This window comes from Macrosteles quadrilineatus, unplaced genomic scaffold, assembly GCF_028750875.1.
Source record: "Macrosteles quadrilineatus isolate MER2022 unplaced genomic scaffold, UCM_ALF_1.0 Scaffold_1__1_contigs__length_201487025, whole genome shotgun sequence".
Lineage (NCBI taxonomy): Eukaryota > Metazoa > Arthropoda > Insecta > Hemiptera > Cicadellidae > Macrosteles > Macrosteles quadrilineatus.
In genome coordinates, this window is record NW_026542594.1 from 146556828 (window position 1) to 146571375 (window position 14548).

Genomic DNA, 14548 nt, shown 5'->3' on the forward strand with positions numbered 1-14548 from the left:
TGAATAAAGAATTTGTTATTTCATTTCAATATGGTACAAAAGCCATTATGAGTTTTAGAGCACTAAAAACCTTGTATCAAAACGTTTAAACATGACTGGGTTATATAGGTCTATGCGTATAATTATTTAGGCCAAGAGATAAATATACCAGTTAGAAGATTAAATTGTTGACTGATCATTCAACACAATCCTAAAAATCAAGGATTAATTAATTATATGCCTAACATAAAATCGTCAGTTGTAAACAATATAAATCTTTGACAGGTTATCATCAATGTTCAAGAGGATGAAAAAAAACTCATTTATTTAATCAATATTTTTTTATTGATACAATAGGCTACATACCAAACAAATTTAACTCAAAAGGAGGACAAAATCGTTAAAGTAACTAGAGGAAGCTAAATAATTCAATGAGTGATATTATTCTTTATACTTAAAATTTTACAGTAGCCTAAAACACTTCTTATGCTAAAGGAATATGATTGAATAATTAACTAGACAGTTTAGGAATTTCTGGTTAAACTTAAGCTGCAACTCTCTGAGTATTTATTTTCTAAACTACTTAAATCCTAATAATAAGTGTATTGTTACAAATTCAAATCTGTTCCCAAAAGTAATTTTGTTTAATAAGTTACATAACTGGAATGGATGGATGTATTGAGCAAAAGTTGTCAATATTTAATATTTTTGTAATATTTACCAGTTCCCTAAAAAGGTTGTTAAATCCAACTGAAGCATTTTAAATGACGAATTGTTATTATTGTGAGGTATTTTTAAGATGCTGGATTTTTATTTCAAAAGGGGCTTTAACATAATTTAACTATGAAGACTTAAAAGCATTCGTTACATTTACACTATAGTCCTCGCCACCCTAAGTTGAGGCAGCCATTGGGCTGCCTCAACTTAGGGTGGCGAGGACTATAAAAGAGTGGGTTATACATTTATATAAATCTATAATATGGACATAGAAATACAAGAACTCCTTTTTCCATCAAGGATTTTCATGTATTTAACAGAAGATGCTGTCCAGTTCAACCTCTGTACAGTTAAGCCAAGGACTGGCCTGTGAAGATAGAATTACCATGTCAGACCACTAACTTGGTAGTTCCAAGTTCACGAACACGCTGCTACACCTGCAAGCAGGTGCTTAACGTGTTAAATTTCTTCTTCTTTTCTCTTTCTTCTTCCTCTTCTCTCTGAGATAAAAGCTGAGTGCTAATAATGCTCAGGATAAGGTTACTCCTTTTTTTCTACACAATTACTTACACCTTAGTCATAGAGCTGTTTGCAAAAGCTATTTATGAAATAAATAAAAAAAACGCAAACCAGTTTACAAAAAAAAAAAAAAATTACAGTTCTTATGCCAGATTGGATGATGTAATATATTAAAAATCAATTACTTTGCGCCTAAAAGTGGACATAAGGTACTTTGTCAGTAAGACAGGACTTAAAGAAGTTTTCTTCATGAATTTAGAAATAATCATATTTTTTCCGGTGTTGAAAACAAAGAGTAACCCTCCACCTTGTGGTGGGTTAGTTAATCAGGATCCTCCTCAAGGTTCATGCAATGTTGGCACAGTCCAATGAATACACATAGGTGGATTCACTTCATTTTGATAACACTGAACACTGAGAATTCCATCCTGAGTATTTTCAGACTGTGTAGCTTAGATGATATGTGATTCCATTAGCATTTTACATACAAGTAATTTAAATCACTTTCTTCTAAAAGTTTTTTATTACCAATTTTAATTTAAAGATAAAAAATATATTGAAAGCAGAGTTTTGGTAAAAATCTTTCTAAGCAAAAACCAGTCTGATAACACCTAGTTCATCATCATCATCATTTCATCATCATCGTCATATTTTAAGGTGATTAAAACTTTTTAATGCATTTTAAAATCAGTATTAACACCCTCCAATGTGATAAACCTAAGCCAAAATAAAACATTTGTGGAGAGCTGATTCAGATTCTTAATACCAGTTTCCAGCTATTCTTAATAGCTGTATCCAGGAACCGTCGATTCGAAGGAAGTTAGGTACTTCGTAAATTTGAATTTGATAATATCGGACATTCAGAATGTCCTAAGATTGTGGCAAGATCCAAGATCAATCTTCCACTGCATTACCAGTAACATTTCAATAATATCCTTGTGATCATGACATCTTAGCAGTTGTCACCCGTGATTTCATTGGTGTAAAAAAAGCTGTGATTATCAATATGTTTGTAGTAAAAAATATTTTCCAACAATAGACGTAGATAACTTATTTAATTTAACTGTCTAGATTAATAATTTTTGACAACAAAATCATCGGTAAATTTAAACAATCTCTTAGGTTCATCACACTGGGCACCCACAACTGTGGGAAGTGTTTATCGAGTGACTTCTCCTCGTGGCTAGTTGCAGTCTGAAGACTGAGCGATGGGGTTGCCACATCCCTACGCTGCCACTGTGGCACCCACACCTGTGGGAAGTGTTTATCGAGTGACTTCTCCTCGTGGCTAGTTGCAGTCTGAAGACTGAGCGATGGGGTCGCCACATCCCTACGCTGCCACTGCGGTACCCACAACTGTGGGAAGTGTTTATCGAGTGTCTTCTCCTCATGGCTAGTTGCAGTCTGAAGACTGAGCGATGGGGTCGCCACATCCCTACGCTGCCACTGCGGCACCCACAACTGTGGGAAGTGTTTATCGAGTGACTTCTCCTCGTGGCTAGTTGCAGTCTGAAGACTGAGCGATGGGGTCGCCACATCCCTACGCTGCCACTGTGGCACCCACAACTGTGGGAAGTGTTTATCGAGTGACTTCTCCTCGTGGCTAGTTGCAGTCTGAAGACTGAGCGATGGGGTCGCCACATCCCTACGCTGCCACTGTGGCACCCACAACTGTGGGAAGTGTTTATCGAGTGACTTCTCCTCATGGCTAGTTGCAGTCTGAAGACTGAGCGATGGGGTCGCCACATCCCTACGCTGCCACTGTGGCACCCACAACTGTGGGAAGTGTTTATCGAGTGACTTCTCCTCGTGGCTAGTTGCAGTCTGAAGACTGAGCGATGGGGTCGCCACATCCCTACGCATACTGTGGCACCCACAACTGTGGGAAGTGTTTATCGAGTGACTTCTCCTCGTGGCTAGTTGCAGTCTGAAGACTGGACTAACACTCTTTTCTGGTGTTAGTTGGATTGTAAAATATGCAAAACCACATCACATCACTTTAAAATTATGGCAATACAATGTAATGCTATAGTTTACCATTAAAATAAACTTATTAATCAACCTTTAGTATTTTCTAAATGACAAATCTTTGACCCAATACATCCAGAACAGATTTTGCTATCAATATTGAATAGAATAAAACAGTGTTTCATCTCTATTGGTTGTACAATATTTGCGGGTAAAGTTACAAAGTATTTAAAAATATGATATACAGTACGTATAAGTTGACTTTAAGTCTTATAGTTTAGGATATAAATAAAAATACAGTAATTAACTAGTATGAATGAATTTCCTATTACAGTACCTATACACTATAAAAATATATAGTTATCTACATTTCACAAATAAATATCACAATTAATTGATTAACAATATTGACATAACACTGCAAAACATACATTTTTGTATGCAATATCCCTTAAAGAGCTTTGTACAATGGTGATAACTAAATAATTATACTATACAGATATAGCGCAATAAAAAAATAACAAGACCTTAAAACAACAGAATAATAACTTGTCTATGATGGTTGCAAAATAAATTGGGAGCTGAAATGCCTATGTCAGTTACCTGAAGGTGATCCAGACCTTAACTATGAACTTCATCATTTCTTCCCCTTTTTCTGAAAAAATAAAATCCAATATCATTAAATTTCCATTCTGCAGCCCTTCGACACACTAAAGATAACCTTTTATAGATGAGTGAACGAATCTATGTATCGTGTATAGCGGAGTCGGAGAAAAGTTGTCCGCTTGTCCATGTGTGTCTGTGTGTTCGCACCAAAAACTCAAGAACCGTCGCACTTATAGCGTTCAAATTTTGCACAAATAATTATGACACCAGTGGGAAGACCTCATTAAAATTCTAGACGATTCCGCTCAGTAGTAATTATAAAATACTTAAAAACTATTTTTAAATTTGTCCCATAAGAATAACATTAGGAGCTACCTTCTTCTTCTTTTTATTTGTTTACGTTTTACGAAAAACAATTTTGTTGTCTCCTTAAGACAGAGAGAACTACTTTTACTCTTAGCTCTTTCATTCATGGAGTAAACAGTTATGGCGCCTATGAATATATATCATTAGAATTTCACAACTTTCAGAATAATAAATTGAACTTTACAATATTAGTCGGCAGTTATATACAGTTTATGTTCAGTATTAAAATTCGCCTTAACATTAAAAATCTATATGTATATATTTAGAAAAAAGCAGCTTTTTACATTATTCAATTTAATGGTGGCATTGACTATTAAATAGTCAAAGATATTAGCATTAGATTTCCCATCCTTATAGAACAGCTGAAGCCTATTTTATTGTTAGTTCTGTCCGGTTGTCTGTAGATGTCGTGTTTTGTTTACAATTTGTTTATATTTTTTAGGGTTAGTTTCTCATTATTTGTGTCTCACTGTTTGGTTATATCACTGTTTGGTGTTTTGGACGAGTTATTGTTTATAATTAGATAGTTTTATTTGTTCAAACGAGGTTTTAAAATACTGGAATAACAAGAAACTAATTAAAACAAAAAACGACATCTATAGAAAACCGGAGGGAACTAATAATACAATTATGTTTAGCTGTTCCATAAGGATGGGAAATCTATACTATGCTTCAGCTATGATATTCGTCTATTTTTATACTAAACGCTATGCGAAAGGAGGGAAACAGGCCCACGACGTAGGGAGTGATAAAGGAAGTGGTAAAGGTGAGCAGTGCGGAGTGTGGAAACCCTTTTTGACAGTTAAAATAATGTATCTGTAATAATTAAATACGATGGGAAGAGAGGGAAACAGGTCTACGATGTAGGAAGTAGAGAAGGAAGTAGTCAAGAGGTGAGCGGTCCGGAGTGTGGGAAGCATTTGTGACAGTTGGATGAATGTACCTGCAAAACTAAAATGCCATGGGAAGGGAGGGAAACAGGGCCACGACGAAGGGAGTGATAAAGGAAGTAGTCAAGGCGAGGGGTCCGGAGTGTGGGAAGCCTTTTTGACAGTTAGAATATTATACCTGCGATACTAAAATGCTATGGGAAGGGAGGGAAACAGGTCTATGACTAAGGAAGTGTTAAACGTGAACATGTCTGAGTGTGAGAACCGTTGGTGGCAGTTAGATTAATGTATTTCCAATACTAAAATGCGATGGAAAGGGAGGGAAACAGGTCTACAACGTAGGAAGTGGTGAAGGAAGTAGTCAAATCGAGCAGTTCGGAGTGTGGGAACCCTTTGTTACAGTTAGACTAATTTATCTGCAATACTAAAATGCTATGGGAAGGGGTGAAAACAGGTTCACGACGTAAAAAGTAGTGAAGAAAGTAGTCAAGGCAAGCAGTGCAGAGTGTTGGAACCATTAGTGGCAGTTAGATTAATGCATCTGCAATACTAAAAGGCTATGGGAAGGGATGAAAACAGGTCCGCGACGTAAGAAGTGGTGAAGGAAGTAGTCAAGGCTAGCAGTCCGGAGAGTGGGAAGCCTTTGTTACAGTTAGAATAACGTATCTTCAATTCTAAAAATGCTATGGGAAGGGATGAAAACAGGTTCACGACGCAGGGCTAGAGATATACATATTGTATTGTATATCTCTAGCCCTGTTCACGACGTATGAAGTGGTGAAGGAAGTAGTCAAGGCGAGCAGTGCGGAGTGTGGGAACCATTGGTGGCAGTTAGATTAATGCAATAATCAGCAATACTAAAAGGCTATGGTAAGGGAGGAAAACAGGTGCACGTCGTAGGAAGGGGTCGCCGGATTTCTACCCCCGGATATTTACCCCCATGAAAAAACGTCTACGTCCACATGTATGGGGGTAGATTTCCGGCCGCGAACTTTTAGGATGGATAAATTATTGTATATTCAATTAACTCGCATTTCACGGTTTACTTAACAGTTGTAATTAATCAAAATGCTAATAAACCTGATACCGGAACTTTACCCCCGGAAATCTACCCCCAGACATCCACCCCCGGACATCTACCCCCGGACATTTACCCCCAGACATCTACCCCCGGAAATCTACCCCCAGACATCTACCCCCGGACATCTACCCCCGGGCATTTACCCCCAGACATTTACCCCCGGATATCTACCCCCGGAAATCTACCCCCAGAAATGTACCCCCAGTGGTCAAATCATAAATGTACGACCCCGGAATTATTTATTTCCGACCCCCGGAAATCTACCCCCCGTGCTACACTACGTATCGGTCAATATCCATTGTTGTAGTTGATTATAGTAATTGGTTTATTAAAATAAGCAATGGCCCTTCGTTTGATAATTACTCACTAATATCTAGTATTAAGCATGTGATATGTCGTTGTCTTGTTTAATATCATCTATCTTCCCAATTCATTAAGCTGTTACTGATTTAGGTGTCATTTTTAAGCTTAAGATTCAGTGCAACGCAAATGGTAATTAAAAAGGATATTTTGATAAAGGGCTCCAAAAGTTTAACCCATAAGCATTTGATTTATTTTCAGACAGTGATTTAAATTGTTAACCAATTTTCACATACACTCATAGCTAACGGCACATGCACGAGCGCAGATCGTGAAATTTAAAACATATCACTGAAGGAGGTTATTTTCTGATTACTAGTGGTAAAAATGCAATTAAATGCTGATAAAAAGCCTGCCACTGGTTGATTAATGAATTAATAATTTTTCACTATCAATTACCTTCTAGTAATACGAAATAGCATAATCCCTATGTCTTAGACACTATCCGGAGTTTTAAATTGGCTAAAAAGTCTAGTTGTTTACACAAATAATTAATCGTAAAAAATAAAACATAAACATATTTTTTGATTGTTTCTGGTTGTCAATGCTGGTTGTGAAATAACGGAGAATAATGTAAAAGAATAAAATTGGATATTTCGGGATAGGGAAGGTATTTTTACCTCATGGTTCTTTTGGTTTTACGAATTTATTTTAATGAAATTAGAGTTTAGTATGAACATTGCTTAAAATTATATATTTTTTGGTAATTTTTACGTTTCATACATTAAAGAAGCCAAAACAAGTCTTTATCTCAATTTCTGTCTTGTCTGTCAAGGCCCAGAAGGCATTTTACGTGGCCTTCTTCTCAAAAACTAGAGCATCCATTGTGATTCGATTTAAATAGTCTTTTTGGATTCGGTGGATTGACATGAGTAACTTAAGCCATTAAAATATGACCTCACTACTTTTGAATTAAAATAAATTTGGTTCAAACCCCCAATTTTTTGCATTTTTGTCAAGTTTAGGCTACTCCTAATGAAATACTAACAATTTGTTTGGAGGATACGACATCAATGAAATAACGAACAGCTGTGAACGATGAAAAGCTGGATAAAGATGATTTTTTCTAGCTGTCACTGGAAATTTGTTATTACATTTAGTTTACAAATACTGCAACCATTTCCGATCATGATCTATATATATAAAATCCAATGTACGTTTGTATATTTGTATGTTTGTATATTTGTATGTTTGTCCTTTATGGACTCCGAAACCGCTAGACAGATTGTAATGAAACTTTTAGGTATTATTAAGCATTATTCAAGGATGGTTTGTGTGAAGTTTGGTGCAGATCCGTCAATAGGGCTCCGCCCCAGTGGCTCTGGAGTTTCCCATGTTAACCTTATGAGTACTCATATTTAAATGGAATTAAAGAATCTTAACAGCTGGTGCAGCTAAACAATTTGATACTGTGATGTTCAATAGCATTAAAAAGTTAATAGGTTTACCAACAGGGTGCAGCACTATATTTTTTTTTAATTTATGAGAACAGCTAATTTGCAACCAAAAGGTGAGTGAGCGTAGCGAACGAACTTCAACCTGGAGGCGAGTTAGCGTAGCGAACGAGCTAACCTGAAGGCAAGTGAGCGTAGCGAACGAGCTCCAAAATAAAGGTGAGTGAGCGTAGCGAACGAACTTCAACCAGGACGTGATTGAGCCATGCGAACGAGCTCATCTTGAAAATGAACGAGCATGTGACATAAAACCACAATAGGACAGGACGACGTCTGTCGGGCCAGCTAGTTTGTAATAAAATCCAAAACCAAGTAAGATTAAAAACGTTGTGACTCACGTAAATAAACGGATCAAATAAATCGTAAGTGCAATAATATGTAACTAGTGTACATGTTGCTCGAATTCGAGCAATTGCAAAGTATTAAGGGAGTTATTTCAAAATGAATAACAATGAATATTTACAATGAGTTTAAATGAGTCAACTCAAAGATTCTCGGTGTGTAACTAAAACCATGTTTATCTTCGTTATTGATAAACCTAAAGCATTCATCTGGCCGGTTTTCTCCTTCTCAAAATGCCTCGCTGTACAGGCAACACAGGTTATTGATAGAGGGCCAATTGAGAACGAAAAGTCGTTTTGGGGTAGTGTTTCATCTCTTGTTTACAGTTGCAGACGATCTATTCTGGTTTTCAACCTGACTTAAAAATGGAACTAATTAGTAATGTGCTCACATTTCACCTTTATAACTGTTACTGTATAGTGTGAAAGTTGGTCAACCTTTTGAAGCCCTAATCTAAATATCCTTTTTAATTACCATTTTGCTCTGCGCAAGATCTTAAGCTTTAAAATGACACCTCAATCGTAACAATCGGCGAAGTAGGTCGGGTGAAAAAAGGACTGTTACAGCTTATTGAATTAGGAAGATAGATAATGTTAAACAAGACAATGACATATCACATGCTTAATACTGGATATTACAAGACAATGCTTAACCGAAGAGCCGTTGATTTCCGGGGGTAGATGTCCGGGGGTAGATGTCCGGGGGTAGATGTCTGGGGGTAGATATCTGGGGGTAGATGTCCGGGGGTAGATTTCCGGGGATAGATATCCGGGGGTAGATGTCCGGGGGTAGATTTCCGTGCTATGGCAAATCACTTTATAATCAAACAATTACATGTTGATTATTTAATAATATATTGGGGGTAAATTTCCAGTCGCGGGCTGTTTCTCGACCGTGTATAGGCCCCGCCCCTCGTGACGTCAAAATGACGTAGGTGTTTTTTCATGGGGGTAAATATCCGGGGGTAGAAATCCGCTACCCCGTAGGAAGTGGGGAAGGAAGTGTTAAAGGCGAGAAGTTTTGAGTGTGGGAACTGTTTGTGGCAGTTAGAGTAATGTACACGCAATACTAAAATGCCGAGGAATGAGAGGTAAACACGTCCACGACGTAGGTAGTAGCGATAGAAGTTGTAAAGGCAAGCAGTGCGGAGTGTGGGAACAGTTTAAGGCATTTAGATTCATTGGTTAGAGATAAAAATATATTGGATTTTTAATCATGTTTAGGTAATAATAGTGCTATCGTTCGTATGTGTTATATAACATCATTATAAGCCATACGATATTTTGAAGAAGACTCCTTTACACCGAGCTGTGGCAATTAGGTTAAGTTAGATTAGGTCAGTTTGGCTTAGTTTTGTTTATGATAGGCCTCATAACAAATAAGGAAATAGGCCTCATTTAATCAAAAGACGTTTTGTACAGGAACGACGGATTTACCTCCTATCGATAACTGTCGGAAATCCATTACGTATATTACCAATGACTTTGGTTAAGACTTTGGACGAGAAGTTAGGATTGTTGTTGACTGAGATTTGGTTGATTGTGTTCACCAGTGACACCGGTAAGTAGGCTAGGTGTGGGTGGACTCTTCCATTGTTGCGCTCACGTTCACTCATCCCGTTACGCGCAGAATAAGCGTACTACTAGTTTTATTAAGTGTTGTAATTGGCAAGTTCCAGCAAAGCTGATGAAACAGATGACATTGTCATTTCTTGTGTAACAAAAATAAAAATTATAACTAAGAATTAAAATTAAACTAGTCACTTTTTAAAAATCATTTAAATACTCTTCTATTGTATAGTAGGATTAATTTTTTATAAGGAATGTTTTTAAGTCTTTCTTAAACCTTACAATATTATTGATATTTTTAAAATGAGCAGGTAGACCGTTGTAAAGCCTCAGACTCATATAAACGGGTGGCGTCGTCCTGTTATCCAGCTACTAGGAGGTCACGAATTGTGGATATTTATAAGCATGTACTGAGGATGTGATACTCCCTGGTGTGGATTAACGTCCGCACTAGTGAGTAATACAACTATCCGTGGTGCTATAATAATAATTAGGTACTATAATACTCCTGATAATTAGACCAATTCGTATATACCAAGGCAAAAATATGGTTCGGATTCCACTATAAACTGTAGGTCCCTTAGTTGCCATCAGCTGTATGGGCTATTAATTAACAGCTGTGTCTGAGGAATGTTGGCCTTAGTCACTAACAAGACTACAAGATCGCGCCACTCATCTCCATTTATACTTGGCTTAAAATACCTACTTTGTATGGTCGCCATTTCATTCAACAGTATTAACAGTATAACAGTATTAACAGTATAGTACGGCGATCTTTCCTAAAGGCATACCTAATGTCTTGGATACTGCAAATTATTTTTTGAACGTGTTGGGTATTGATGAAATAACAGATTGTTTAAAAATAATTGTGCATTACTCTTGAAGTATACCAAAATTTCATAAAAATGTAAAGTTAAGGCATTCTTAAAATTCCATATGTTTCAAAAGGCGTGACTTTTTTGTGTGTAAATGATAAGATTCTTAAAAACTTCTTTCGTATCTTAAAAATAGTTGAGGCATATGATGTTGAGCCCCATAACTCAATACCATATTGCATAATGGAAAAAAATATGGCATAATAAACTATGACCTTTGTTTTAGAATCAATTATGTTTCTTAAAACATACATCTGGAAACAAGCTGTACGTAATTTTTTAGCTAATATTTCAATGTGACGTTTCCATGTCAAATTTTTATCAATATTTAAGCCTAAAAATGTTGTTTGTTCGACAAAAGCTAAAATATCATTTTCATACGGTAATTCAAAAATTATGTTTAAGTTTTGCTTATTTTGTAGTGTTTGGAATTGCATAATGTGTGTTTTAGAATTATTAAGTTTTAAACCATTTGCCGCAAACCAGTTAGTTAAGTCCACAATTGAACGATCAAGCTCTAATCTAAAAGTACATCATTTGCTTTTACTATGGCTGTGGTGTCATCGTTTTGATGATACATTGTTAGGAACATCATTAATGAATATTAAAAATAACAAGGGACCTAAAATTTATCCTTGGGGTACACCACAATTGGTGGTTTGCCATTTTGAAATGAAATGTTTACCATTTGTCATAATGACAGTTCTCTGTTGCCTGTTTTTTTTTTTTATAAGATTGTATCCAAGACAGTGCCAGATCAGAGAAGTTATAATATTTAAGATTATTACTTAATACATCATGATTCACACAATCGAATGCCTTGGACAGATCACAGAACACTGCTGCAGTACTCTGAGATCCATCCAAGCCAACACTTGTTTTATGAAATCAGAGACAGCTGATATTGTGTTTTTTCTAATCCAAAGCCAAATTGATTATCTGTAAACAGATTGAGTACGCTTGTTATTAAATAGGCTTCCTAAGTTTCTCTAGTTTTATGTAGCAAGAAATTGCATTTTCAAAATCACCTTGTTGGAGATCTGATATTCCAGCTGATCAATGACTTCTTTTTGCTGTGCCAATTTTTCATTCATGTTGGCTAAATGTTCAGACATTGTGCTGAGCTGGGCCTCATAGTTACTAGCAGTAGTAGTAACTTCCTCCTGCAGCTGAGCTGATTGTTCCCTGGCCTCATATAGAGCAGCCTCTAACCTGAGGCCACTGGACACACTGGCCTCTAGTCTGCGTACCAATGCAGCAGTCTGTCAACACAACAGTGACATTCAACAGTTAACCAAGATACTAAGGTAACTTCCTCCTGCAGCCGAGCTGATTGTTTCCTGGCCTCATATAGAGCACCTCTACCTGAAGCCACTGGACACACTGGCCTCTAGTCTGCGTACCAATGCAACAGTCTGTCAACACAACAGTGCCATTCAACAGTTAACCAAGATACTAATGTAACTTCCTCCTGCAGCCGAGCTGATTGTTTCCTGGCCTCATATAGAGCAGCCTCTAACCTGAGGCCACTGGACACACTGGCCTCTAGTCTGCGTACCAATGCAGCGTCCAATGCCAATCCACAACAGTGACATTCAACAGTTAACCAAGATACTAAGGTATCTTCCTCCTGCAGCCGAGCTGATTGTTTCCTGACCTCATATAGAGCACCTCTACCTGAAGCCACTGGACACACTGGCCTCTAGTCTGCGTACCAATGCAGCAGTCTGTCAACACAACAGTGACATTCAACAGTTAACCAAGATACTAAGGTAACTTCCTCCTGCAGCCGAGCTGATTGTTTCCTGACCTCATATAGAGCACCTCTAACCTGAGGCCACTGGACACACTGGCCTCTAGTCTGCGTACCAATGCAGCAGTCTGTCAACACAACAGTGACATTCAACAGTTAACCAAGATACTAATGTAACTTCCTCCTGCAGCCGAGCTGATTGTTCCCTGGCCTCATATAGAGCAGCCTCTAACCTGAGGCCACTGGACACACTGGCCTCTAGTCTGCGTACCAATGCAGCAGTCTGTCAACACAACAGTGACATTCAACAGTTAACCAAGATACTAAGGTATCTTCCTCCTGCAGCCGAGCTGATTGTTTCCTGGCCTCATATAGAGCAGCCTCTAACCTGAAGCCACTGGACACACTGGCCTCTAGTCTGCGTACCAATGCAGCAGTCTGTCAACACAACAGTGACATTCAACAGTTAACCAAGATACTAAGGTAACTTCCTCCTGCAGCCGAGCTAATTGTTTCCTGACCTCATATAGAGCACCTCTACCTGAAGCCACTGGACACACTGGCCTCTAGTCTGCGTACCAATGCAGCAGTCTGTCAACACAACAGTGACATTCAACACAGGGTGTCTAGTTTATTTCCATTATAAAATTCAAGACTAATTCCAGACTTTTCAAGACTAATTCCAGATTTTTCAAGACTAGTTTTTTCAACAATTAGTGGGTGTTGATACCAAACTGTATCAATTCTCAATTCTTGATACCGATACCAATTTTTATAGCAAATTATTTATACCCAATTTTCTGAATAATACTACACCAACCCCTGTCTTTGTCATAAAGTAGTATTATAACAATGTGGTGTTTTAAAGTAAAGAAATAATGCAGCAATAAAAAGTTCTAACTAGCAGATTTGGTTTTTTTTTTATCATGAAATCTTCCACGTACCGTACGTTTAGACATCATCATTGACTGCAGCGGTTACAGAAACGCTATCGTCGTCGTCCGCGATCACAGCAAAATCATGAACATTTCCCGCGGCCTTGTAGACATCATCGTCGTCTCCCGATGTCTCAGAAACGTCATCGCCATCGTCCGCGATCGCGACAAAATCATGAACATTTCCCGCGGCCTTGTAGACATCATCGTCGTCTCCCGCGGTCACGGAAACGTCATCGTCGTCTCCCGCGGTCACGGAAACGTCATCGTCGTCTCCCGCGGTCACGGAAACGTCATCGTCGTCTCCCGCGGTCACGGAAACGTCATCGTCATCTCCCGCGGTCACGGAAACGTCATCGTCGTCGTCCGCGATCGCGGCAAAATCAGGAACATTTCCTGCGGCCGAGCAGACATCATCGTCGTCTCCTGCGGTCACGTCAACGTCATCGTCATCTCCCTCGATCTCGGCAAAATCATGAACATTTCCCGCGGCCGAGCAGATATCATCGTCGTCTCCCGCGGTCACGGAAACGTCATCGTCGTCGTCCGCGATCGCGGCAAAATCATGAACATTTCCCGCGGCTGTTTAGACATCACCGTCATTTCCCGCGGTCACGGAAACGTTATCGTCGTCGTCCGCGATCGCGGCAAAATCATGGACATTTCCCGCGGCCGTGTAGACATCATCGTCGTCTCCCGCGGTCACAGAAACGTGATCGTCATCTCCCGCGGTCACGGAAACGTCATCGTCGTCGTCCGCGATCGTTACAAAATCATAAACATTTCCCGCGGCCGAGCAGATTTCATCGTCGTCTCCCGCGGTCACGGAAACGTCATCGTCGTCGTCCGCGATCGCGGCAAAATCATGAACATTTCCCGCGGCTGTTTAGACAACACCGTCATCTCCCGCGGTCACGGAAACGTTATCGTCGTCGTCCGCGATCGCGGCAAAATCATGGACATTTCCCGCGGCCGTGTAGACACCATCGTCGTCTCCCGCGGTCACAGAAACGCCATCGTCATCTCCCGCGGTCACGGAAACGTCATCGTCGTCGTCCGCGATCGCGGCAAAATCATGAACATTTCCCTCGGCTGTTTAGACATCACCGTCATCTCCCGCGGTCACGGAAACGTT

General features: G+C 38.8%; 1 protein-coding gene across 1 annotated transcript; it reads right to left on the reverse strand.

Annotated features, from left to right (window-relative positions):
• Positions 1 to 301: 301 nt before the first annotated feature.
• Positions 302 to 11983, reverse strand: LOC128986729 (uncharacterized). Its single transcript, XM_054407235.1, has 2 exons — positions 11754 to 11983; positions 302 to 3838 (listed from the first exon to the last, which is right to left on the reverse strand). The coding sequence occupies exon 2, from the start codon at positions 3076 to 3078 to the stop codon at positions 2275 to 2277; it is 804 nt and encodes a 267-aa protein (XP_054263210.1). The 5' UTR covers positions 3079 to 3838; positions 11754 to 11983; the 3' UTR covers positions 302 to 2274.
• Positions 11984 to 14548: the final 2565 nt, after the last annotated feature.

Coding starts and splice junctions, on each gene's coding strand:
- LOC128986729 (XM_054407235.1), bottom strand. CDS start 3,078: ATGCGTAGGGATGTGGCGACCCCATCGCTCAGTCTTCAGACTGCAACT.